Consider the following 25,357-nt stretch of genomic DNA (forward strand, 5'->3'; position numbering starts at 1 on the left):
AGCTGCTCAGAAGTAAAAGTCACTCCCGTGCGATGCTGACAAGGGATCTATGTGACGTTAATCCAGTTTACAAGGTGACAGGTGCTCTTACCTCACCAGCTCAAGGGCGCGTACGCATCCCTGCACCAACCACTTGACAGAGAAGCTGAGGCCAAAACACACACAGAAACCGGCCTAATTTTCCTTTAAAATGTGTTCCTGAGAAACAGCAAGAGGACAAAGAAAGGATGAATTAAGTAAACAGTAGAATTCCTGTTCTCATTTTATGCGGAAGAAATGGGGCTTGTGTTTTTTTTTTAGTGCTGTGAATCAACATCTGTATCAAAAAACTTCACCACTGAAGAATGGAAGAATACCCAGTCGACTTCAAAGCAGAGATACCCCTAACTACAAAAAAATAAATAGAAACAGTTCCTGACCATAAGGATGTTTGAAATCTCAACTTGAACTTTGCAGATCTCAGTATCTAAGTAAGCCCCAGAATTTTGAATTTATTGCAATCCAGACACATGCCCTACTGTTAATTTTTCATATAAAATTTTGAGTATATTGGTATAAATTCAGAGGATAATCTGCTTTTCTTTAGTTCAAAGCAGTTTACCATTTAGAAATTTGAGGTAAGAAAAATGTTTTGCCATGCACATCTCATTGTACAAAGAGAAATTTCTCTCTGTCACATTCTTCAGCGTTTTGTCTTCTCTGGTCACTCAGGAAACTAGCATCTCCTGAGTCGACTCATTTCTGCTCCCTGCCCCATCTGGGTACTAACACCCTTCTGCTGTCCTGGCTCTGAAAACACTCCACAGAATTTCAGACCAAAATAATACAATCCTTTCATATTAGTGAGTGCATCACAGCACATCACCACCTCACAGTGAACCATTGGTTTGATAACATCTTTTAAAGAGATTCTAAAACCCAACAAAGAGAAGAATTTTCTCTCCGTTAATGAGTTTAGTGGTAGCTAAGCTTGTTAGGAAGACTTTCAGATGATTTTGTAAATAGTAAGGCTTTAAAAGGAAAATGTCTACTAAGCTGTCTACTAAGCTGTTCTAGATTCCATCCAACAAAGAGACTGTATCGTTCGTTTCAAAATGGAAATGTTTTTTGTCTCTTTGCCTTCATTTTGGCCAAGCAATTGCATATAAGTCATCTCAGTGCAGCCATTATTTATAGTTAATAATCTCCTTTAGCTGCCAAACCGAAACTAGATCTCCTTCACTCCTGAGCTGAAAGCGCTTTTCTTTCTACAATGTGCTGGAAATGTGCCAGTTTACCAGTTCCATTAACTTAATGAGGTCTGACAGCCTGCAGCAAATTTTCTCATAATCTCTCCTGGATTTAAATTTGGTGCTGCACAAACAACTGAGCACGACTAAGTAGTTGCTTTTTAACTCTATATATTCTAAGCAAAATTCCTTACACATCTAATATACAAAGCAGGCTTGAGTCTTTCTTTTTTGTGGGCAGTTTTTTAATCACACAGCAATTCTTAAATTTACTGATTAACTTACTTTTTAATCTTAACAATCATCTGAATGCTGTATTTGTGTTGACCTCTTAAAAATCAGTATTAAATCTTAAAGTGATTTAAGTGTAATTGATTTCAAGTGTAGTACTGTTGGTGGTGGGAGAAGGATGGTATTTATTTATTTTTATAATACACCTGAATGGTTATATGAGCTGTGAGGTTATGTCATGATTTTCACAGACTAATAAATAATCACTATTATAAGGTCAACAGTAGTTTTAATGCAAGGTTAATCCTTAGCTTCTGTTTCCTAATACTTCCAATGATTACTGTTCACTAAAGGCTGTAGCATGTTACTAAATTCACAAGAAATGGAATTGCTTGGCAAATGAAGTGGTACAAAAGTAAAATCTTTCTTTCTTTTGCTTGAATTCTCCCTTCCTACCGGTGACAGCGATATGCTGAAGGCAAAGCTGAAAAAACAGGATTATTACTCATTGCAAGAATAGGGGTTCTTACTTGTATTTTTCTAGTACATCAAATTTCCATAAATATGGTAAACCACTCCAAATTTAACAGCATGGGATTGTAATAGGAAATTGCTGGGAACAAAGGTTGATCTGAATTAAAAATTGCCAAGGGTATGTCCCTTTGCTGTATTAAGTTTTTACTTGCACCAGCATTTTGCAAGAAGCTACAAATTTTGTCTTGAAGTGCTTTGGACATTACAAGACCTCAATACTTGGGGTAGAAGGTGTATCAGAGGAATCTTAAATTTGAAAGTTAAGATGCCAGAGCGCCTCAAGTGAAAACATGCCATCTCACACTGCCTCTTTATCTGGAGGGTCTTCTTGCATGGGCTTTGTATATTCTGTATATTATCACTATATTTGCAAGTATTAACTTCACCCTATAAATATTATCAGGCTGAATATTTGTACCTCAGCACAGTCCACAGTCTTTTGGCTAACGTCAAGTTCTGCAAAAGGAATGTGTTAGTCCTCTATTTAATCTGTTTTTTCCTATACAGTTTTTTCAGTGGGCTGTGTCTGGTTTACAAGAGGGCAAAAAACTTTAGGCCTCATCCTTACAAAATCTTACAAGGGTGCTTTACCTCGCATGAGGTATTGCCCAGTGCACTCAACGGAATTGTTCATATATTCATAGCAACGTGGAATTGCACCTGCAAGATCTTTTTAGTTAAGGTAGAATATTTTTTGTTTCTGGCTCCTGGAGAGACTCTTTCTCATATAAATGCATCAAGTTTTTGTGCGTGCAAACTCCATGGAAAATTTAAATGACTGTTGATACTTAGGTAACAAAGCAGTCCAAATTAGTCAAAGTTAAAAATTTAAAAATTCAACGTACATGTATAACGTTGTATGGAATGAGTATTAACATCTTGCTCTTCAGACTGGGAGCCATGTTTTTATAGAGCGAGTGGGGAAGTCACCTGCATGCAGCTCCCCAGCTTTAATCCTGCTCTTCCTCAGCCAGTGCTAAATGCATGGCTAAAAGTAGGCTGGGACCCATTTTTCTATCCTTTTACATGGGTCAACACTCATGGCTTTTTATGACCAGTCTCATCATGTCTGTTCTGAGTCATTTTATCGGTTCAAGTCCCAGCTCCTTAAGACAATTGATTTGTAATTTCCCATGAAGAAGTCGTTGAAAGAAAACATTGAGTTTACCCTAATGCTTTAAATGCCAGAAACGCTTCTTTTTCTTTTTTTTTCTTTAAGAGGAAATAAATCACATCGTTTGGAGCCCCATACATGTCTGATTCCAACATGCTGACAGTGTGGTCATTTACAAAAGGTTTTAATTTTATGTTCCTCAGTCTTCCCAGTAATTTTTTTTTTCCTCTCAGCCATGATCTTTCTGGAGTCCCTCAACATACTTGGTAGAGCTTAATGTGAGGGTTTAAACGCTATTGTATATTTTGTTGCTGTTGCGATGCCTTGTGCTCCCTTAAGCAAGTGCATTGCACAGTCTGGGGAAAAGGAAATTTTAGGTGTGTAGAGGGAGGTGGAGGGGCTTTGTTGTCCTGCTGAAGCATTGAACAGTCTTGTAGCAAGGCTGGATGTTTCTTGCTATATTTCTTAAAATGTTCTGTCCAGTTACTCGTATTAGCTCAGCTGAATACAAGTTTCTTGACGTGATTGCAGATAAAGTGAAATACTAAAAGAATGAAACCATTGTTCAGGACACGTACCTTTGAGACAGGCAGGTACTGTTAAGTCTGCATGAACATCAACATAGCAAGAGCGTGTGGCCAAACAGTGTTTAATGTCACCTATATATCAGTCAATTCTGCTCTGGACTAATGAACTTAGACTATACCGTTCATTTATTTTTAACATCAGTGAGCGTAGTGATGCTGTGTTCCTGGTAATGGCCCTGTTTTTGTAAAAACAGTCATTTTAGGAAAATGCATTGATTTTTTGCATGGAACAGAAAATTTAAAGGGACATCTGTATAATTGCAAAGCTTAGTTAAGAAAACTAAATTAAATACAAAAAAATGATCAATGGAAGTGAAATGTGAATAGAGGTGTTAATAGAAGAGAAAATTAGCAGCTGTAGAGAAATCTTTCTAAAATCTCTTTTTTGTTTTAATACAAGTTTTGCATTCTTGTTTTGTCACTGTGCTATAAATGGTCACACAAATGTTGCCATTCATAGGCACAGAAAGGGGTAGGAGAGCTGGGGACTGAGAAAATCTGTTGTACAGGCAGGTTTGAGAGCAAATGCAATGGTGCACTTGGCTTTTGCTCTAACCATAAACCAGGGCTTTCTTCCTGTGCAGACGACTGCTTGTTCTTTGTGTCGTTATAAGCAGAGATGCCTGAATATGTTATGGCTGACTATTGATATATATCTTATCATAAATTGGGAAATTACCTGTTTTATGTTTGTGCATGTGTGCGTTGCGTGTACAATGTTTTCTTTGCACTTTAATTCATTGTACTGCTAGGAAGCGTGGGGCTAGAAAAATGTTAGTTCACCAGTATATACCTCCCTCTTTTTTCCCTCCTGTTCTCGTTCTTGTTTGGTATTTCAAAAAAAAAAGGAAGGTGTTCAAGTAATTTCCTGGGACTCACAATTTTTTGCTTTGCCAGAGGCTTCGTGTGTAACCTTGGACAAGTTGCTTAATATACCACATTTTGACAGGGGTCTGGAAAAATATGGTTATGTGAAACAAGAAAGTATTTGTTTGTTTTCTTAAATGAGAGATCTCCATAATATATCTACCAAAAACGTCAGGCACAGAAACTTCTAATGAACCCTTAATTTGTAAGCGTCTTTTAATAGGATTAAATTATCCTCACCAGCAGATCTGGGTACTTCTAAGAAACTGCACTTCAACTTTTTAGAGACAACCTCAGCAGATGTTCAGGCAGTTCTCCAGGTATCTAAAGATAATAGAAGGAATTCCAACCCACTGATGTCAATAGCAAAGCTTTTATTGACTTCAGTAGGCCAAGATTTTACCCCATCACAGATCTGTGCTAACCCTTGTGAAAGAACAGCTCTCCGCAAATGGATGAAGATGAGAAATAATTTTAGAGCACGTCCTCTTGTATTACGACCCCTTTGCCTTTTATGTTCTCTTCAAGAACTGGTGTGAATGCATAATTGAACACCTAACTTTAAGATGTGTGAGAAAAACAAAGCATAAATGCTCTTTCTGGACATGCCCTTGGTTCTTTTTCACTCACAGGTGATTTTTACATTTGATACTTCTTGAACGCTGATTTGCGCACTGGCAATGCCAGCACGTATATTGTCATTTTTCCTGGTTAAAGATAGATACCACCATGCTGGAAAACTTTCCTGAGCTTCCAAGAACTATTCCATCTTTTCTAAGCACGCTTTTTTACTAAAAAATTCATTACCTTTGTAAATTGTTTGAAGTCTTGAGAAAAGAGAGAGCATGTTCCTGTTGAATTCAGAAATAAACTATGTGCTTTCAGGTCAAAAGTTCTCATGTTCAGTCCTTGTTGCCAATTATCTACTTAGGTGAGAGTACGTTACAAAAACTAAACAATTATATGTTATTATACAATCCACAAGTTTTTGTTTAAGGCTGTCTTAGTAACTTAGTAACATATATGAGTAACACATAATAGGGCAGATTTTTTATTCCAGTGGATTCATACCTGTTGTTTTAGCTATCTCAGATTCTCTGAATTGCCACTGGATGCAGGATACATGGACTTCTGTCATTTGGGCCTTCGAGTTAGATGTTTACTAACTAGATGCTTTGTTTTTAAGTGCAAAGGCACCTGATGCTTACACGTTGGTCCTGTATGTAAAATCCTTGCAAGAATCATCAGACTCAGAAGGGCCTGACCTCGTTTACAGGATACAGCGTTTCCTCCGTTTCGCATTCCGCATCTTTTCTCCTTCAAACCAACTGCTTCAATATTCTCCTCACCTGAAAAAAAAGTGAACTAAACCTGTAGTTCAACAGAAGCACTCTGACAATAATCAAGCAAATATGTATGAATTTTATATACACACAGAGAGGAAGAAAATTAAGCTATTTTTCTGTTAAAACTGTGAGGATTCTGCTACTGATAACTCATTTTGTGGTGTACCCTTCAACACGAAAGGAAGTGAGATTCCATTTTTTATATAGAAGTTCATGTTTATGAAATTCAAAATAATAAACCTTTGGAAAACTAGAGTTTTTTAGCCTTATTGCTAAGTCAATATGGTAAAGGACTGTCCAGATATGGTTTGAACATTTGTGATGCAGATTTCATTATTTAAGAAATGCCCGTTATTGTAATTGAAGGTGAACTTTTACAGTGCTTTGCTTCAGTAATTTCAAGTATTAGAATAAAAACAAGCTTTGGGACAGCTCTTTGTACTATAAAAAACTGTCTTTAGCCCGTTAGCACTTTAATTTTATCTGAACGTCAATCCTAAACGGCAAGTATTGTTTAAGGACCATGCAGTTCCTGTTCAATAATACACATCATAACAGCATTCACTTCAGCTCAGATTCAGGAAAATGTTCTAATATGAAAAATAATTTAGGATTTTATTTGGCCTTTATTTTAGGCCTGACTGCAACCAAATAATTGTCCTAATAGCTTGATATTAATGTGTCCCCCGGAAGCAGCAGCTAGAGGTGTCAGCACAGGCTGCTGTGTAGTATAAAACATTTCAGGACATTCCATACCCCTGGAGAAAAAAGGAACTACATGAAAAAAAAAACGCATAAATTCAATTTAGTTACCTAATTAGGCAAATATAAATGATTTGTTTGTTGTTGCTCCGTTTTATCTGGGTTATGTATGTGTACACACAGACAACACATGTAAATACTGTTCAAAAGAGAATATTTAAATGTAGAAAATAGAGAGGAAAGTATACTTAGATATATATTTAGACTTGCACTTAAACCTAGGCAGAGGCTGTCTTGTTACAGGACAAACAATACCAATTTGATAATCCGTTCTAGAGAACAATGTCATCTTAGTCTTCTCAATAAAATTAGCAATGGATAAACATTTGGAGTAAAGATTGTCTTATATAGAGTCTCTCAGACTCATCCAAATCTCATGAGTTTTCAAACTGGGTCATGAAAGTCTTGTGGAAAAAGAGTTTGAGCTGATTTTTTGGTTGTTTGTTTTTTCCTGCTTCCAATTCACACTGGAAATTCTGTGAAAATGTTCTTTATTGTGGCATTTCATCATTGGCGTTTTAGGTCTTGGCTTGCAAACAGGAAAAATAGTATGAAGAAAAGATATTTAAGCCTTTTAAAATGTGAAAAGTCCAAGACTTTTCCAAAGACCAAACCATTGGTTTCTGGTTCAATCTGAGATTAAGTGAAATTATTTCTGTTTCAAGACCGGACTTTTATAGGTATAAGGCAACTCTGAGACAGATGGGCAATCACTAGGATTTGCCTAAGTGTTTTGTTGTCTGCCTACATCTTTAGGAATTTATTTCGTATGTATTAAAAAAATCCAGTGTGACTAAGAAGCGCTACAGGCTGAAATTCTCAGTTGCAAAAAGCGGGTTTGCCTTGAGTGTTAAGCCCTGCTGTTCTTAAGAGATGTAACTTCTCATAGGTCGCACGCTGGCATTGCTACAGGGATGAATTTCCCACGGGACGAGCAGCAGTCACAGCTCCGCAGAGCTGCTTGCCAACAGACCTGGCTTGAAAAAAGTCATCTTCGTGTCCCTGACCTCTGAAACGCACAACGGAGTCGCCGTGTCGTGCACGTTGCCGTCAGGCGTTTCCTGCCCACGAGGAGCTGGCTGTGCCTGGCTCTGCCTTTTTGCGTAAGCCAGCAAACAAACATTGGTTTTTAACAGGTTCCCATTACGGCACTCCGGGGTGGAGTCTCTCCGCCTGTAGTCACCTTCTCCGTTACCCAAACTAGTTTGCAATTTGTCTGGTTTAGGTTGAATTTCAAGCAGTTTTTCAAAGCTTGTGTTTCCTTGCGTTCTGACCAGGCTGTTGATTCATATTTAAAACGGCATTAATGATGTGACATTAACTCTTATGATAACCTGGTAGTTGCTTAATAGAGGATATTGCATAGTATTTTAAGTGGATTTCAGGATACATGAATTGTTCGTCAGCAAATCTCCAGGAAAATCAATACAAACTGAGAAGTGCTGGGAGAAAAGGCAACTTTGATTTTCTTCTAATGCTTGTTCTTTCTTCTGTATTCTAAAAGCCTTGCAAAACTTGAGTAATAAAAATATGTAGGGGAAAAGAACGGGGGGGGCAATATCCCATGCACTTGCACTTTTGAGTGTGGAGAAGCCTAGATCCTCATAATTACCTGTTTGCACGAATACCTACGGTGTTATTCAGGCTGCGATCTCAGTGGATTAATCCAGCGGGAGTATGCTTTCATAAATTGGAAGGAGAGCAAAATAATGCTAATAAAAAGGGCATATGAGGGGGGAGAGCAAATACAGCCTCAGAGCCTGGCTTAGCTGAAACTGCATCGCCCACAGGCAAGGACACTTGCCTTGCTCCCTCTCTCCATACCAGCCAGGGAGGGAAGCAGTGCTAAACCTGCCCGGAAAGCCGTTCAGTGGGCTCAGCAAGGCCATGCCTATTCCCAGCATTTTCAGCATCGTTTCAAAATTCCTAATTGTTTTTCAATCCCCAAAGCGAGCAGGGTTGTAATAATAAAAACTCACATTAAAGACCTGAATAATGTAAACTGTCAACTCTCCGCTCTTCATTTGAGGGTGGCATTGTTCTTTAGTACCTTCAGTGCCGATAAAAACTCTGTGATGCACTAGAATACAAATGAGATGAATTTTGTTTTGATGTTCCTGCATACGCTTAGCCTACTCCCCTCTCTGCTCTTGGCCTGTGCAGAATTCATGGATATAAAGGCATATACAAGGTGTAAAAGTAGCTGGTGGAAAAGTACTACTGATTTTCAATGCACTTTTTCACATTTAGCATTTCCCCACTTTCTCGGAAGATTTTCAGCGAGGAAGGACTGCCGATGTCTATTGAAAATTCCCTCATTAATCATGATTTTGACTTTTTATCACCTTAAAATACTGTCTCGATTCTGGTATTTTCAAAACCAGAATTTACTGCTTTTCTCTCCAGTTCTTGTCTGCCGTTTGCATTAACTTATTTGCCTTATATTAAATGAATGTTTTCATATACATATATTACTATGTATATTAGCTTATATAAATGGATATTTTTATGAAATAATCATTCAAACCTGGAAACAATTTATGGTCTTGTACTACCAGTGTATCTGCACAGTGCTTACTAGGAAGTGCTAATGTGGTTTGGTAAGTCCTTTTTCCTCAAAAAAAAAACCTGGTCTCACAAAAGTTTGAAGGAACAAGTTGTCGCTTGGTTTTAGGGCATCCCTATCATTAACTTAACACAGAAAGGACAGTTGTGAAACTAATAACTACCTTGGAAGCCTAATTTTGCTATGTTCCTACTTAGTGTTTGTGCTCCTCAGAATTTGAGGGGTATATTCTCTGAACTGTGTCCCATTGTGAAGAGATGCCCTGCAGCCAAAGAGTAAGAAATAGAAAAAAGTTATATTGCAGTGTTGTCTGGTACAAAGGTGGCAAGGAAGGAAATGCGGAAACGTGTTTGCGTGATTATTGAGCAACGGCACGCAGAGTGAAGACACACGTGAGATTCGATAGCTAGAGTCTTGGTAGACTACGAAGGGCTGTGCAAATGGAGATAAGTAACTTACAACATATAACAGAGACGAGGAACCACAGGACACATGCAGAAAACATAAAGGGGAGAAAAAGGTAATTGGAAAATGTAGGAAAGTCTAATGAGAAGAAGAGAGGGACCAAGAGGAAGGTGAAGGAACGTGACTAGAGAAGAGAGCTGGCTTACAGTGGCATGGAGAGAAAAGAGCCTGATGCAGTGCTCTTTTAAATAAGGCTTTCAGCATTGCCTACCTAATGAAATCAGTGGAGCTCTGATTTGAACCAGCTGAGTGTTTGGCTAACTCCTTCTGATTCTACATCTTTTGCAGGTAAGATACTTGAGAGTGACAGGGGGGTGTCTGTGTTTTTGCATACATACATACGTACGTGTGTATGTACGTATGTACGTTTCACCTCACAACCAAAAAAAAGAAATTGTCACAGATAGTTTTAATGCCAAGCAAGATAGCTCCCTGCTTTCCTAAGTAATATTTGCCATGTGTTGTGTGGTATGATGGCGTATGTTGATCTTGAGGTGGGAATCCCCTGATTCTCAGACAGGTATAACACAAATGGTAGCAGTGCTGAACCCTCCTTAATTCCACTACTAGTGTGTTCCCTCAAATGACTGTCCATCCTGGACTGTAGTCACTGTTCTGGACTTTGATAGTTTAGTTTTCATTTCCATTTAACTCTGTGCTGGTAACTGCCAAGAGAAACACACGGTCATATTAGTTCTTTGAACACTGGATTCCTTGACTGCATCAATAACACTGAAAAAAAGATTTCTAGAATAAATACAGAACCCCTAAAACTGGCCAGGATCAAGAGATTCCTATCCTCTACGCTGAGTGTACTTGAGCTGATGCTCAACCCTTATCGAGGAAATGTTGCTCTGCAGAAATGTGTGCTGCAAAACTGTAAAGTTACAAAGTGGGATGATATTTTTAACAAAGTACTTGACTGTAAAACATTCGGTAAACATCATCACATATTTAAACAATGAGATAGGAATATTAAGCAATTTTTTTTTTCTGTGTAACAGAACTTAAGTTGAAAGGTACAACAGACTTGTTAACAGTTCCTGAAATGAGAGGGAGAAAGTAATTAAAACACATGCTGTTTTCCATATCTAACTTACTAGAGAATAATTCTAGGCCAAAAAATGTGTTGTTGAGCTGTGCTTGTGCTTTGAAGCCACAGAAAGAAACAGAGTTCACATGCCAGAGTAGTTAGTCCCAGCCAGTTTCTGTCTCCAGCATATCAGCTCATAAAATTTCTCCTGTCTTTTTGCAACAGTAATAACACAGCGTATTCTTTAACTATTAGATAGAACAGGAGAACTCACATGTTTCAGGTCAGATTTTCCACAGAAAAGGTATATGAACCTAGTTAGTAAGTTCGTATCTATAATTCTTCTCAATATATAATCAATATTTACTGTCTTAAAAGTTTTCTTACATGTACAAATTTTTCAAGTTTCTCCTGATCCCTTGATACGTTAAGCAAGTGTGTAAGTTCAGGCATGTGTTCTCCCCTTGACTTCAATAAAGTTACTCATGCACGTAGTCCTACACCCGCTTTGGTGAGATGGAGGGCTTCAAAGCAACGTGGTACCTTTAGGCAGGAACTTTTACACAGGGTGTGCTTTAAAGAAGGGTTATCTAGCGAGCCATTTTGAACATGTAATTCAGTAAATGTGATACAATCCATATTTTTAGTGGTTTTCAAGCTGTGAATTTCCTCTTCCTTCATACTCATACAATTTGTACCTCTGGTTACATACGGAGTAAGTCAGATTGTCTGAGATTTTTCAGAACTCTGTATCTCAACCTGATTAGATGGCTGATAGACATCTTTGGAAATCCCAGTGGGGACATCCATAGGTGTTTGTATATAAATATGATCTTGGGTTCTCAAGAGACACAGATGTGATCTGGATCTCAGCATCTGCTGGACTGAAGTGAAAGGGGAGATTGTATTTTAAATCAGACTGCAGCTTTAAAAAGCTGTAGTTGTAATAGGATGAGGCTGAAGCAGTTGAGGGTCTAATCTGAAATTTTCCACAAAGTATGAGTTTGTGAAAAAGTCAGTCTTTGATTTGAAATTATATTAAAAAAAAAAAGTCGTGGTGACTATTATGGTTATTGAGATTTACTAACACATGATTTGACATATCAAATGTTGGTCAGAAGAGAGAATTGTGCTAATAACATAAATCCTCCTTTACACTCTGTTTTACCCAAATCTTTCTTTGCAAGTACAGTTAGATAAAACAATTTCAGCAAGCTATTTCAAAAGGGCTCAGATTTTTTTAGGTTGTCTCTCTGATCATTGTAGCACAAAGTTTTAGCCATGATGCATTTTTGCTGCATTTTTTGGATGCTCCCACAACACGCCCAGTAGCTAATACCGAAATAATTTTCATGCTGTGTTTTCCTGATGTTCTCAGGTAGCTACTTCTTCACTTGAAAAAGATTCAGCTGCCTCTCATTGGCACTTTAGAGACATTTTACCTATGAATTGCAACCTTTTCAGTGAAGGACAGAAGCACCCTAGCTTTTCATCAGGAGATGTGGACAAAAGTACCACTTCACTGAACTGCAGCCAATAAAGGGACGGAGGTTGGATTACCATGGGCAAATACTGTGTGTGCAGATGAGCGATCTTGCAGTAAGCTTAAACTTATCTTTCCTCTTCTCCTTTCAGCTGTCCTGGCTTGGTTGACTTAAGGTTTTCTGTAAAGTAGTACATTGGTGTAGAGATTTAACATGAAGTACCATCATACTTTATTTCAATACAAGCCCGTTTCTGTTTTTAATCATACCGTTGTGTCATGTACGTGAGTGAATTCCTGGAAGTACTGGAACTCTGACCCTGACAAGGTATAGATTAATGCCTCGTGGTGATGCTGATATTCCAGTCCATTCTTCTACAGTGTGGCTTTTTATTTAAAAAAAAAAAAAAAAAAAGCTGCATCTTAGGATTCACGTTTGAACAGGCTATGCTGGGTTTGGGTTTTTTTTTTGTCCAATGAGCCATAAGAAAGGCTAAAATGGTAAAAAAATGGTTGGGGATCTTAAAAGTCAATAAATAAACGCTCTTTATATCATCTTAGTGCTCTTACGTATTTCGGAAGAGAAATTATTGCTAATGTGTTAGCATTAGTTCTCCTATTGCGTGATTAAGGAGTTTATAACCTTATGGTGAGACGACAGGCTGCTAGTTACTTCTTTCCCAGTGAAATATAGCCTGATATTCAAAACCAGAGGCCTGTGTTTGCCAGGTCTTGCTCTATAAGAGAGATCCTAATCTCAACAAGATAAAGTGCTTAAATAAAAGTTGATGAAAGAACAGTCCGAATAGTGGATTATGCTCAAACAGTTTTACAGTGCTTTGCTTTAGGACAATTCTGGGCTTGTGTCCTTAGGGACGTTGGTCAAAGAGCTGAAGTTTTTGGTGTTTACAGAATTGCATTTGTCTTGATTTTTACCAAGTTAATTTCTGGTTCAGTACTTGCATATTCGTTTTCATATTGTACTGGGAAGAAATTATGGGGAAAGGGTTAAGAACATGCTTGCTCTTCATCTGTTTTAAATCCATAAATGTGAGCCCCTGTGCTGTTTCTAGGTTTCAGATTACTCTCTGTGATTTATAGGAAAAGGCTGTTCTCCACAAGTTGAAATCACATGTGTTTCTCCACCATTGTAAAATAACAAATCCTTGAGAATGCTTCCAGTTGCAAAAATTGCAGTTTTGAACTACATTTGTAACTGCTTTTTTTTCCTGAAGTGATGGCATTGACATGGGAAGTGAAGTCCCCTTGTCCTAATGCTATCTGGTCAAGGTTTGCCATGCTTTTTCATTGCAGCGTACACAAACTGTAGTAAACCCTTCTGTTTATGGTCTTCTATCACTTTATTTTTGGAAGATACACCCACTAAAAAGTGCAGCTGTGAGCAGACACTTATATCATTCTGCATAAGTTTCATCCAGAGCCCCTACAGAGATGGCAGGCCAGAAGCCACGGTGGCCTAACAGCCCATCAGTTTCCAGTCCCTTCTAGTGTCCCATGGTGTAAATCAGTGTAGAATTTGGCCTTATGTCTTTCGGTTGATTTCTGTGGCCATGGTGAGGTTTTTTTGATACAGCATGATTTCAGAATATAGAGCTTAGAAACAGCTTCACAGCAGAGACTTCCATCGTCTCTTTTGTTATTAAATGGCAGGAGAATTTGCCAGGCATCTCTGTAGTAGAAAACAACACGGAAATGTTAGGATTCCTGAAACAGTATTAACACTGATTTTGGTAGTGTAAATATTTCTGTTCAGGTCAATGGTCTTTTCCTTTCAGATATTTTTCCCTGCTGTAATTCCTATCTGTGCAACAGGAGAGCTGCTTTATTTTGTCAGTCACAGCTGTGTAATGACTTTCATTTGTGTTGGAACAGCTGAGATACTCTCTTGATTTACCTACTTTGCCTTGGTAGAATAGTCTGAACTTGTGTGGGTGTATGAGTGAATCTAACCTCTTGCCTATGATTGGTTTTACAAAGAAAAAACATCTTTTTTTGTCTCTCTTCACCATTATTTCAAAATACACGTTACTGAGACGCAGGAAAAAAACTGAAGGAGGTTCTGGCTAAAGTAACTGTGTGAGGTTAAATAAGTAGCAATGCAGTATTGTTTTGACCTTCCATGGAACCCCTATGCACTGCATCAGTAGTTGATCTAATAAAAGCTTATTTCTTTTGTCTCAAAACAGAAGATTAAGTGGGCTGTTAGTAGTAGTATTACACGATAAGTCTTAATTAAGATGTGGGATACAGCACACATTAAATTAACAGGTTAAAGTATTATGTACAGTGGAAACAAATAATTGAGAATTCTTAATGAATTGATCATAATTTTGATGCTTTTACATCTTGTACTTACCACTAGATATTTTTGTGTACAGATTGTATCTGACGTGTATTCTGGGCAATGCAATTTAAGCCAAACAGAAAAGCCAAACTCAGCCTTGAGTTTGCAGTGGTCTTGAAACTCCCTACGACGAATACAACAGAGAGCTACCGGGTAGTGTTACCAACTTCTTGAGCATAATGACGTAGTGTAACATCAGCCTGTTTAATATTCAAATTATTGTCAGTTTAATAGGCCAACAGTAGAGAGGCAAGTAACTGTAGGCAATATGGTTATTTTTTCCTAGTATCACTGACTGTAGCACTGCATTTCCTTGCATAATTCAGAGCCATGAATAAAAAGCTCTACAAAAAAAATTTTTTGCTGTGAAAAGATTGCTCTTAACCAGATGCTGCGAAATAATAATATCCATGGCTTTCTGTGTGCACTGAACTACAGCTCCGTTGTGTTCTGTCTTCGACTTGATTAGAAAAGAAGTTCAATGTGTCAGACTACGTCTGTAAGACAGTGCCATACATTATTACTTCTTTGTGATCTCATTTGTGTCTGCTTACTTGTAAATTGCTTGGCCTTGAAACTGTGTAAAAAAGCAACTGCCTTCTGACTCAACAAGATGCAGAGAGTGAAGAGCTGAATAAAGGTTCACTGTGGTTTGATATGAGTATCAGTATCAATTGGTATTTGATAATGATGTCACCAAGGTTGGGGAACAATAGCCAATTCTGACAAAATCAGAACTGTTTTTTATATTTTTCCTGCTTTTTCTACAGGATATTTAGTCCCTTCCAAAAATAATTTTGTCTTCCTATTTTTTCCCCCATGTCCTTTGTGCAACTCTTCATACCATGGTAACAGACATAAGTAAAAACAGAATTGTGAAAATACATAGCAAAGGCGATTTAGGATGTACAAGAAATCTCACGCTCTTGCCTGATTTCAACAAAAACTTTTATGGTAAGGGTTATGTTCTTAGCTAGCATCATTGTGGGCAGACCACAAAGGAAATCTCCGATGCTACATCTGTTTGCCCCAGCATACCATTAGTTCTGAAAACATATGCATTATCTTTATTCTAACTACAGCAATTTGTCTTGGTTCTAGACATACTCTGTGTTAGACCGTTTCTCACAACAGAAGTTGAGCAAATCTGAGCGTTGCACTCCAAAATCCTGTTCTGTTTAGCTATTCTGGATCCTCTTCTGCTTAGTTGGAAACGAGTTTTTGATTTTTTTGTCAGGATATGCTGATGAATAGAGGAATAACTGGGTATGGAATAGAGGGTCAGGATGCTTGAAAACTTTGCTTTTAATGGTGTGTTTGTCTTATCCTGCATCCAGTCTCCCAGTATCACATAAATGCTTTTCCTAAACCTGTTCTTAAAAACTCATTTGTAAAACGATCCACAATGATGATACAGCAATATGGTCGCCGTGCAGCAGTATAGGTGTTAGAGAGTTTGTACTTGGGGCGCGTTATGAAGCCAAGCCCCTTGTGAGACTCGTGTTCCCTACCAGAAAAACACCTTCCCAAAACTTCTGCACTTCATGCCGTCTCTTGTTGACCCACGTGGCAGTTGTTATTTTCACCCGTGCTAACTAAAGGTCGGGAGAGCAATGGTTCTTTCCCTTCTCAGGCCTGCATTTAAATACTCATTTCAGATTGCCTTGATATGGGCGTATTTTAAGGGGCTGGACCGATAAGCTGTATTTTCTAGAGTCGCTCTGAGTCTTAAATTGCTATTAGTGCCTGAAACAAGTAAAGTCGCTTGAGCTTGTTTTCCCCTTTCTGTATCAAGTCCCACCTCCTGCTTCCCCACCGTCCCTCGGACACCTCTCCCAGGCCACCGGTGCAGAGCTTGGGATTCTTTCTGACCTGCCGAACGCAGCTGATCGGGTTTCCCGCCAGCTGCCATCGCTGCGCGAAGGCTCCCAAAGCAGGCGCAAAGCCGCCGCGCCGAAGCCGGGGTGTGTGCTGTTCTCCAGCTGTACGCCGGTGTCACATCTCTGCTGAGGCGCAGCTGCGAGCCGGGGGGATCGCGCCGCGCTCCGCGTTGTGGGAGGGGGGAGGCTGCCTCTTTCCAACAGCTTCCCCCGTTTATATACCGTGATCCAATGGCACGACTATGAAAAACCTACACAATTTTTTTCCTTATTAAAACATTTCTTCTAATAGGAGGCTATTTTTATTATTAACTGAAGATATTAAAACATCCAAATCCTCCCAAGGCAATGGTATTTTTTAAACTTGGGGTTTTTTGCATGTCTCTCCGAAATCCCCAAACCAAGCTAAACCAGACTATCGGTAGAGAGGATTGCTGTAACTACATGAAAGGATTTCTGAGTTAAGCCCATGACATTTAAGAAGGGAGACATGAAAGCTGCTGTAAAATAAAATACAAATCCATTAAAAGATGACTGTGGATTTAAAATTACATATTTTAAATAAAAAAAAAAGACCAACCACAGAGAGTTGGGACAATACGTAGTGGGGGAGGAGCTTACAAATGTTAATTCAGCTTAAGCTAATTGCCCTGGGGCTATGTTCATAGTCAGTAAATAATAACCAAGATGTTTACTGGCTGAAGGGTTCACCAAAATAGTGAATTTGACATTACTCTTACAGAGTATTCTTGCAGAGCGATCTTTTAATTTATAATCACTAATACTCCTATGGGAAGTCAGCCCCTGCATTCTGCTAGGTAGGGAACAGAAATTACAGTGACACACGTGAATTTAAGCTGAAGGAGCTCATATTTTTAAAATTAAACACTCAAAACATACTATTTTATAGAAATTATTAATCAAATGTCTTTGTAGAAATCATTTGCTGCTGACATTGAATTATTCATTGTTTAGATTAACAAATGCATTTGATGAAATCTTACCTGTTCATGACAAATTTGCAAGCATGAATAAGAGTAGACATAGATCTTTCTTAACCAGATTTCATAACTTGTTTGCCAATAATTACTAGAATGCATTTGACTGCTAAGATCAAAGAAGTTTTAAAAATCTGGCTCACCTGCTATTTGTGATTTTCCTTGGTCTACATATATCTATTATATCTGTATTCCTATTGCATTTAAACCTGTGAGGACTGTGGGGGATAGATGAATTAATTTCATTTGTCTTGTCACTAGTTTCTAGCTTTACTTTCACGAATGGATGGGAAGTCCAGAGGGCAAGGTCTAGTAAAGAATGCTTGTCCATGAAAAATAAACACATTCATAGATTGAAAATGTTATGGGAACATTTATGTAAACACTAAGCTTGGCTGAAGCCCATTTAATAAAACTTCAGTTTTGTAACTGGTTTGCTCTTCAAGTGTCACCATACTTTTCTAACACTTCTGGGCAGCTTTTACCGTTTTGTCCTTAAGATGGTTTTTGTGAGTCATTTATGGGCCAGAGTACGTTTTGAGAGCCCCCGATAAACGTATCATAATGATGGCAAACAACAGTTGCCAAGCTCTAGCAACAAATGAAAGGAAAGTCAGGGTAGCCTACGTTATTTGAAATAATCAGCAATTCTGATTTTGTTCCTGGGTACGGTGATCAAGCATTTCCTCTTACAGAATACACAGCGATGCAACCTAATCCCTTACAACTTATCGCATCTAAAATGTTGCCCAGTGCGGAGAGAAGCCCATCAACTGTAATGGGCAGGGAATGACAGAACGTGTGAAAAGACAAGAATAACCTTGAGCCACAGCAAATTCTATACCAAAAGCGCCTGGAGGACTAACGATGAAAGATTTCATTAGGCTTAAATGCACTAATGAAATGGCTTAATGTAGTTACTCTGAATCTCGTCCACCAGACTCTGTGACAAGGAACGCTTTTCAGTGCCTGAATGGAAAAAATATTTCGGTTCATATGCACAACATTATTAAAATCTGATGTGTTAAAGATAAAGTTCAAGTCTAAATAATGATTAGTGCCAAAAACTTCAGGCCAACCGACTTCAGCCTTCTTTCTTAATACTTTAGCTCTGTCCTAAGTCAGAAATTTAAGATGACTGCAGAGAATTTAAATATGTTTGAAAACTGAGCCTGACTTCAAATCAGTGTTAGGTTTACTGAGAAATGGGCATTTTGTAAAAGATATTATAAATCTGTGGCACTCTCCTACTGAGTTTTTGTTCTTGTTAAACTCATTCTGAATAGACAGCGTTGACCTTTTAACTCTGATAATATCAGTGTCCATGTACATTGGGAGGTCTGTGCCAGACATTACACTCCTGATAATAAAATGTTCTACAAATGAACAAAAAGGCAAGTGTTACAAATAGGAAATTAGCACCACCTTTCCTCTGTCTTGTTGCTTTAATATTTCTGTTAACACTAAACCAATATGTAGAACACTTTCCTGAGATGAAAAGGAGAACAAGCTTCTAATGGCATTACTAAGGATTTGATATAAAATGCAGCAGCCTTGTAAGGACAATAAATATTTCTAATTAGTAATTGTTTTGCCTTTCTTCTTCTTTAAAGAAAGAACTGTGTATTTCAGAATAGGAATTAATCTTGTAAAACTTCATTTAAAAAAATAAAAGTTTTTATTTTTCTTGAAACGTGAAACAACCAAACCATGCAACTGCTTACTTCCTTTTTTGTAAAGCCACCTGTTTTTTGTAACCAAAAATCTTAGCCTTGGCCCCGGAAAACATTCTTCTGTGATAGCCCTGCAGGTCCCCATTGCAAGAAGGAGGCAGGTGGGTGCTGGCTGAAGCCAGTGAGGTTCATTGTGGCTGTCGGTGAGTGCAGGGCTGGGGAATGAGCCACACCTTGGGAAACCTATTGAGGTTTTGCCTGGCTGTGTTGTGAAAAATGAATTATATTGCAGTCAAACGTACAAATGGCTCCATTACAATAGTTGGGAGCATTTATAAATGTATAACAACTTTCAAACCAAATGAGAAAGTCTGTAAAATTACCTGAAGTTCTTCATCATGCTTTTTTGTCAAATTATGTGAAATTCCAGTCCAGATTTCTGATGGACTAATGAAGTGATCAGGTTTCCTCTAAATGACTTGTTGTAGGTTAAGTATCCTAACAACAAAAGGAGGCAGGAAAGATTAGTGATTTCTAGTCATTTTATTCTGTTAGGCTTTCTTTTGTAATGTGGGTGCTCAATCCATTGTATTTTGTTGCTGGAGGTTTTTTTATCCTCATTTGTTATGCTTTGAGGAGTGCCTGCATCCACAACAGGTTACTTTTTCAGCGCGCAAATAAAACAAACCTAGTTTATACCTACAAATAATGGAGGTTTGTACGAATCTATTGACCCTATTACCACCAGGATGGTTTTCTGTTGTTGATGAGTTGTTATATCCTCCTTCGTCCTTCTGGATTATTCTTGTGGGTTCTGACAATGTTACGGCTTCATTGGTGGCTTCAGGACCTAATTCTATGAGTTTAAGTCCACAGGAAATATCACATAGTATGTGCCATAATCAAGGTGATCTTGATGTCCCGTTTATCTTGAGAAAGAAAATTACTGGTAGCCAGTGAAAGCTATTGGCAATTTTTCTTCTGAAAGGCGCAGGCTGATATGTTACCTAGTATTGGAAGCAATAATCTTTAGCTTGGTTTTATGGACTTCCAAACTACTTCAGTTTATGTTTGAAGGTAACATGCTGATGGTTATTGGAAGCACTCAAATGCCGTTTGGCAAGTCCCTTGCAAAACAAGAGGTCGGCTATCAGGAGATTAATGGGTAAGGGTAGGGTGAGCCTCCAAGCCTGACGAACGCTCAGTTTCATTAACAAAAGGGCAAAAACTGCCTGCTGCCCATGTTGCTAATGCACTTATCAAACAAGCTTTCTCACAAAGTTAGGCAAAACAAACGTGTGAAAATGAGGGATTTCAACTGCAAGAGAGCTCAGCTCCCTCTGAAGCAGCCAGGCTTTCTGGAGGATCCCAGTAGTCCCTAAAAAACCCTTCCCCGGGGGCCGAGGGAGGGTGCCTGCCTTCGGAGGCTCGCTCTGCACGGCAGTGCTGCTCCAAAGGGCGTCTCCCTCTCGCTGTGCGGATTCATGCACAGCCAAGGTATGTTGCTGTTGTCTGTAAGCGGTCTCAGATGATGTCATTTCCCACCACACTCCTAAAAAAAAAAAAGAAGTATTCATGAAACTCTTGCTCTGAGGACGGTAATATATTGAGTGGCTATCTGGCATCTAAGCATGCTGTATGTCCCCAGAGGTTGCAGACAGACATTCTGTAACCAGAATTCAGAAATGTCACAAGTGGCTGAACAAACAAATATCGCCAGTTAATGTTTAAGCTCTCAATTTACTAAAGCATTTGTTACCAGTTTGTGAAAGAGATCAAACAACTCTGAATCATAACCTTGGCTACTAATTAAATCCTTTATTCACTTCCCTCATAGCAGAAGCATTTAATCTTGGGGAATCAGGACAGCCTGTTGTGCAGAATTAGATTTTACAGCATAAGCAGAAAGAAGCTTACTGTAAGGCTTCCTACTGGAGCTGGAAATGGGAAGGAATAAAAAGAGAATATTAACTTTCCCTCCTGGCATGGAAGTTCATGTTAGCACTGAACAATGACAGATGTAAAATCGCTGCGCTGGAAAATCATTTTGGTGGTATAGTTTTGTTATTTCACTGAATGGTGAATATAATTTTTATTATCCAGCGGTCTTGCTTGTTAATGAGACTCGTCACCTAGATAGAGAATGAGGGATTTGGTGTGCTTTACTAGTTGACCGTCTGTCCAAAAGAAAAATATCTTACTCAGAAATAATGGACTGTGAAGAACACCCCAGACGAAATGAGGCATAAACCGCAATACTGCAAGCAGTTTTATTGCAATTGAAACTTATTTCTATTTGTCATAAGATGTTTCTGTGTGCGTTTATGGACAGGATGTATAGCTGCATGACAGTTATGCTTTCACACCTTTGATATTTAATAGAAAATGAAGCAGCATTCATCTTTTTGTCTCCCATCTCCATGAAGCAGAACTCAAGCCCCCCAAATACTTTATCTCCTTCAGTTTTTGGGGAAGTCCTCTTTTGTCCCTAGCAGCAGAGCGATGCAGCAAGGGCTCACAGAACAAGGATACCACGAACTAGCGTTAGGCTAACTCCGTTCACCGGGACTCAATCCAAACAGGCAGCCATCCCAGATAGGAGGAGCGAATTTCCATTTTTATAACATGAACCATGATCTTGCAGTCAGATCAGCAGGAGCAGGGACCTGGTGAGAGTCTCGCTGAGACACCTCAGTAAGGTGTTATGAGGGAAGGGCCTCCCTATACGGATCCAACTGCAGATTCACAGATTGGTGCATAATTACTGAGGCACAGTGGCTTTATATAAATGCACTTACAGTCTTAGCGATCTGTAGACCTGTGGTGAAAAGCTGTATGGTATTAGGCTGAAAAGCAACCGTACTTTACACTGTATCTGGAGAAAGTAATCTTTTCTGTCATTGCTAAAACTGAACAATTTCTGTAACAGAAAGCAACCACCTGAGAGGTACTGTCTGCAAGTAGGAAATGAGAGCTTTTTTTGGTTCTGTTTTTGGCTTTGCAGGGAGCTATTTTCCCACTAAAAATGTGAGTTTTCAGAAAGGAATGCCCCAGCCACACTTGCCATGCCCTTCAGAGGACAGACGTCCACCATTGGCACGTGCAGAACTTTTGTTTGCTGGGGGAAATTTGTCCTGAGGAAAAACGTGAATACATACTAAAATTCCAGGTTGTATTTAACCGAAGAGGCTTGGGTGATACCGGGCCATATCGTACCAAAGACCCAAATGTGTACAGAACTTAAATACGACTTTTCCATCCCCTAGTGAGTATGAATGCTATCAGGTTCAGTACAGGCAGAACGCACTGCCCAGACACATCCCAATATGCCAGTATACCAGTATTACTAATAATAATTTTATAAAGATAAAACACCTGGATTATCTAACTCTGCTTTTACTGCTGCTTCCCCAAAGCCATCACTAGAAGCCTGTTTTGGATGAGAGTTAGAAATACTAGATGTTCATGCATTTAAAAAAGAAATAAAGATTGTGCAATAATGTCATTCAAGGGCATCTTGATAAGAGTAATAGAATGAGCAAGCAGAATAAATCATTGGCACATCTTAAATGTTTGATTTGATATTTTAATGTTAATAAGAATCATAGAATGGTTTGGGTTGGAAAGGACTTTTAAAGACCGTCTAGTTCCACCCCCCCTGCAATGGACAGGGACACCTTCCACTAGACCAGGTTGCTCAGAGCCCCATCCAGCCTGGCCTTGAACGCTTCCAGGGATGGGGCATCCACAACTTCTCTGGGCAGCCTGTCCCAGTGCCTCACTACCCTCATAGTTAAGAATTTCTTCCTTTGTCTACCAAGACTGTAACCCCATTGTAGAATGCCACCACGTTTGTCAGGCACGATTTGTCCTTAGTGAAGCCATGTTGGATGTCACCAATCACCTCCTTATTTTCCATATGCCTCAGCACAGTTTCCGGGAGGATCTGCTGTAGTTCCTGTGATTTTGGCCTGTAGTTCGACGGGTCTTCCTTTTTATCACCAACATACTTATGGAAGCTTTTCCTGTTGCCCTTGACGTCCCTGGCCAGATTTAATTCTGTCAGGGCTGCTCAGACAGTTTCTCTGTACTCCTCCCAGGCTACCTGTCCTTGCGTCCCCCCTCTTTAGGCTTCCTTTTTGTGTTTGAGTTTGTCCAGGAGCTCCTCGTTCACCCATGCAGGCCTCTTGGTGTTTTTGCCTGACTTCCTCAAAAGAAAAATACAAAATTTTGGAAAAAAATACATCTTTTTTGGAAGCTTTGAAAGATATAAAATACCTGTTGCTTTTAATGAACTGTTTAAAAAATAATGTCCGATACTATGAAAATCTGTTATTTTAAAGTGCAAAGAGCAAATTAGTATTTTTTTATTCTGTTTTCGGTTCACATGCATGTGAATGAAGAGGGGGATATATTTGTTTAAAGACCTTTCAGATTATTTTGTCTTTATATATACTTATGGTTTCATTTTGGAATACATTTGTATGTAGATGTTGCTACCACAAGATCATTTGGATTGTTTAGCAGTCAACAACTCAAAAATCTGTAAAGTGTTTTTTTAAAAATAATTTTTGGAAAACAAATCTGTGTAAGTGAAGAAACATATTGTACAGAACTTGGGGGAGGCGGGGCTGGAACCACACAAAACCCCCATGAAAAACCCAAAAGCTGGATTTCTAGAGTGACCATGTAGAAAAGCTGTGCATGGCTGAATATGCAGCAGCTTGGTAGCTTTTTTGTGTGTGTGTGGAAATGAACTGGGAAAGATGGGTGGAGGTTTGCTTACACATAGGAGGAGGTTTTGTGGACACCTCTTTTTACTGTGAAATGTGTGCAAACCTAGCATGGGTCAGATAAAATCCTGGATTTTTATAGCTGCCTTGAAAGGTGGGGAAGGTCAGCATAATAGTGCGTTGTGCTCCCAGGCTGAATCGCAACTACTTACATTACACATTCACGTGTTAGTGAAGCATTTACTGCAGACTGTTATATTTATTGTCTGGATGGAGATGCTCTTTCACCCCACTCACCTTCCTCGTTTTTCCCACAGGCTGCGAGAACACCACCGCGCTGCAATTAAGGTGATTCGTAGGATGCAGTATTTCGTGGCAAAGAAAAAGTTTCAGGTGAGTTGTGAATAGAAAGATCCTTTTCTAAATAAACCCTTTTATTCTCTTCATTCATTGTTCCTTTTAGAAACTTAAGAGACTAACACAATTCATTTCGGTAATGGTGAGCTACACCCACTATTCTCCTCCTCCTTCAATAGGGTGGTTGTTTAGCAGCAGGTTGCTCAACTGTGGATGCACTGGAAATAGGCTAAACTCCTGAAATGCAGTCTGAATTAAAATGTTCTTTTCTGCTAATGGACTTGACCCTTAACCCTTTTTTATCGCTGTCTCTTTCTCGCGGTGCAAACAGTCTCATATATCTCCATTAATTCTGAGCTGTATGTTACTGTCACGCTGAGTCAGTAGCATTAGAGATTAAAATAATACCTCAGCCTTGTTTCTGTCTTTTACTTGATGATAATGAAGCCCTGATAAGAAACCGGGGTGGAAATTTGTTAGCGTATTGGAAGTTTTCTCCTTCCTTTTCCCTTCTCCCCTCTGCACAGGTAGGAGACCTTCTTCCCAGTTTGCTGGGTTTCAGTTCTCTTTACTCCTCTAGCCCTCACTGACGTACGTCTCCTGGGTGCCACTTCACTTGCAGTGATATTGCGATACCATAAGCATTTCACGGTAGCTAATTAACCTTGTTGCCTGATCTGAATAAAAAATTCTGAATGCAAACTTTCTAAGAATGTGGTTTCTAAATCAATTTCTTTAAGCCAGTAAAAACATGTGTCAACAGCCTTCAGCTTGATTTAAACCAGGTGAATGTATATATGTAAGAAATATATTACTATACTTAAAATTAATTAAGAAGGGACAATCTCTGGAGAGCAGGCTTCACAACTGAAAATGCAAAGAGAGAGAGAGTCTTAACTGTCCACATCCGTTTTCATATATGACCTCACCACTTCTGCTTACAATAGATTAAAAAGCTTTCCCGCCCTTAATCTAGACCCAAAAAAACGCAATGGTGTCCTTTTTCCTTCAAATCTGAAGGTCACAACATTTAGGATCAAAAAGATGGTGATGATGATGGTAATGATGATGATGACTAACAGTCCAAGAGATCACTGTTTCTGTAAGGCGATGCTTGCTGCTACTTTAAAACCA

The 25,357-nt window shown here is 38.9% G+C and overlaps 1 protein-coding gene across 1 annotated transcript in view; it reads left to right on the plus strand.

Annotated features, from left to right (window-relative positions):
- The window catches only part of KCNQ1 (potassium voltage-gated channel subfamily Q member 1), a gene marked incomplete at its 3' end in the record, with an annotated part of 366,747 nt that overhangs the window by 226,957 nt on the left and 114,433 nt on the right, over positions 1-25,357 (plus strand). Inside the window, exon 14 of the mRNA XM_082000813.1 lies at positions 24,184-24,259. Within this exon, the coding sequence (XP_081856939.1) occupies positions 24,184-24,259 (76 nt within the window). The remainder of the gene's footprint in view (positions 1-24,183; positions 24,260-25,357) is intronic.

The sequence above is a fragment of the Phaethon aethereus genome, assembly GCF_964289735.1.
Source record: "Phaethon aethereus genome assembly, chromosome: 5".
NCBI lineage: Eukaryota > Metazoa > Chordata > Aves > Phaethontiformes > Phaethontidae > Phaethon > Phaethon aethereus.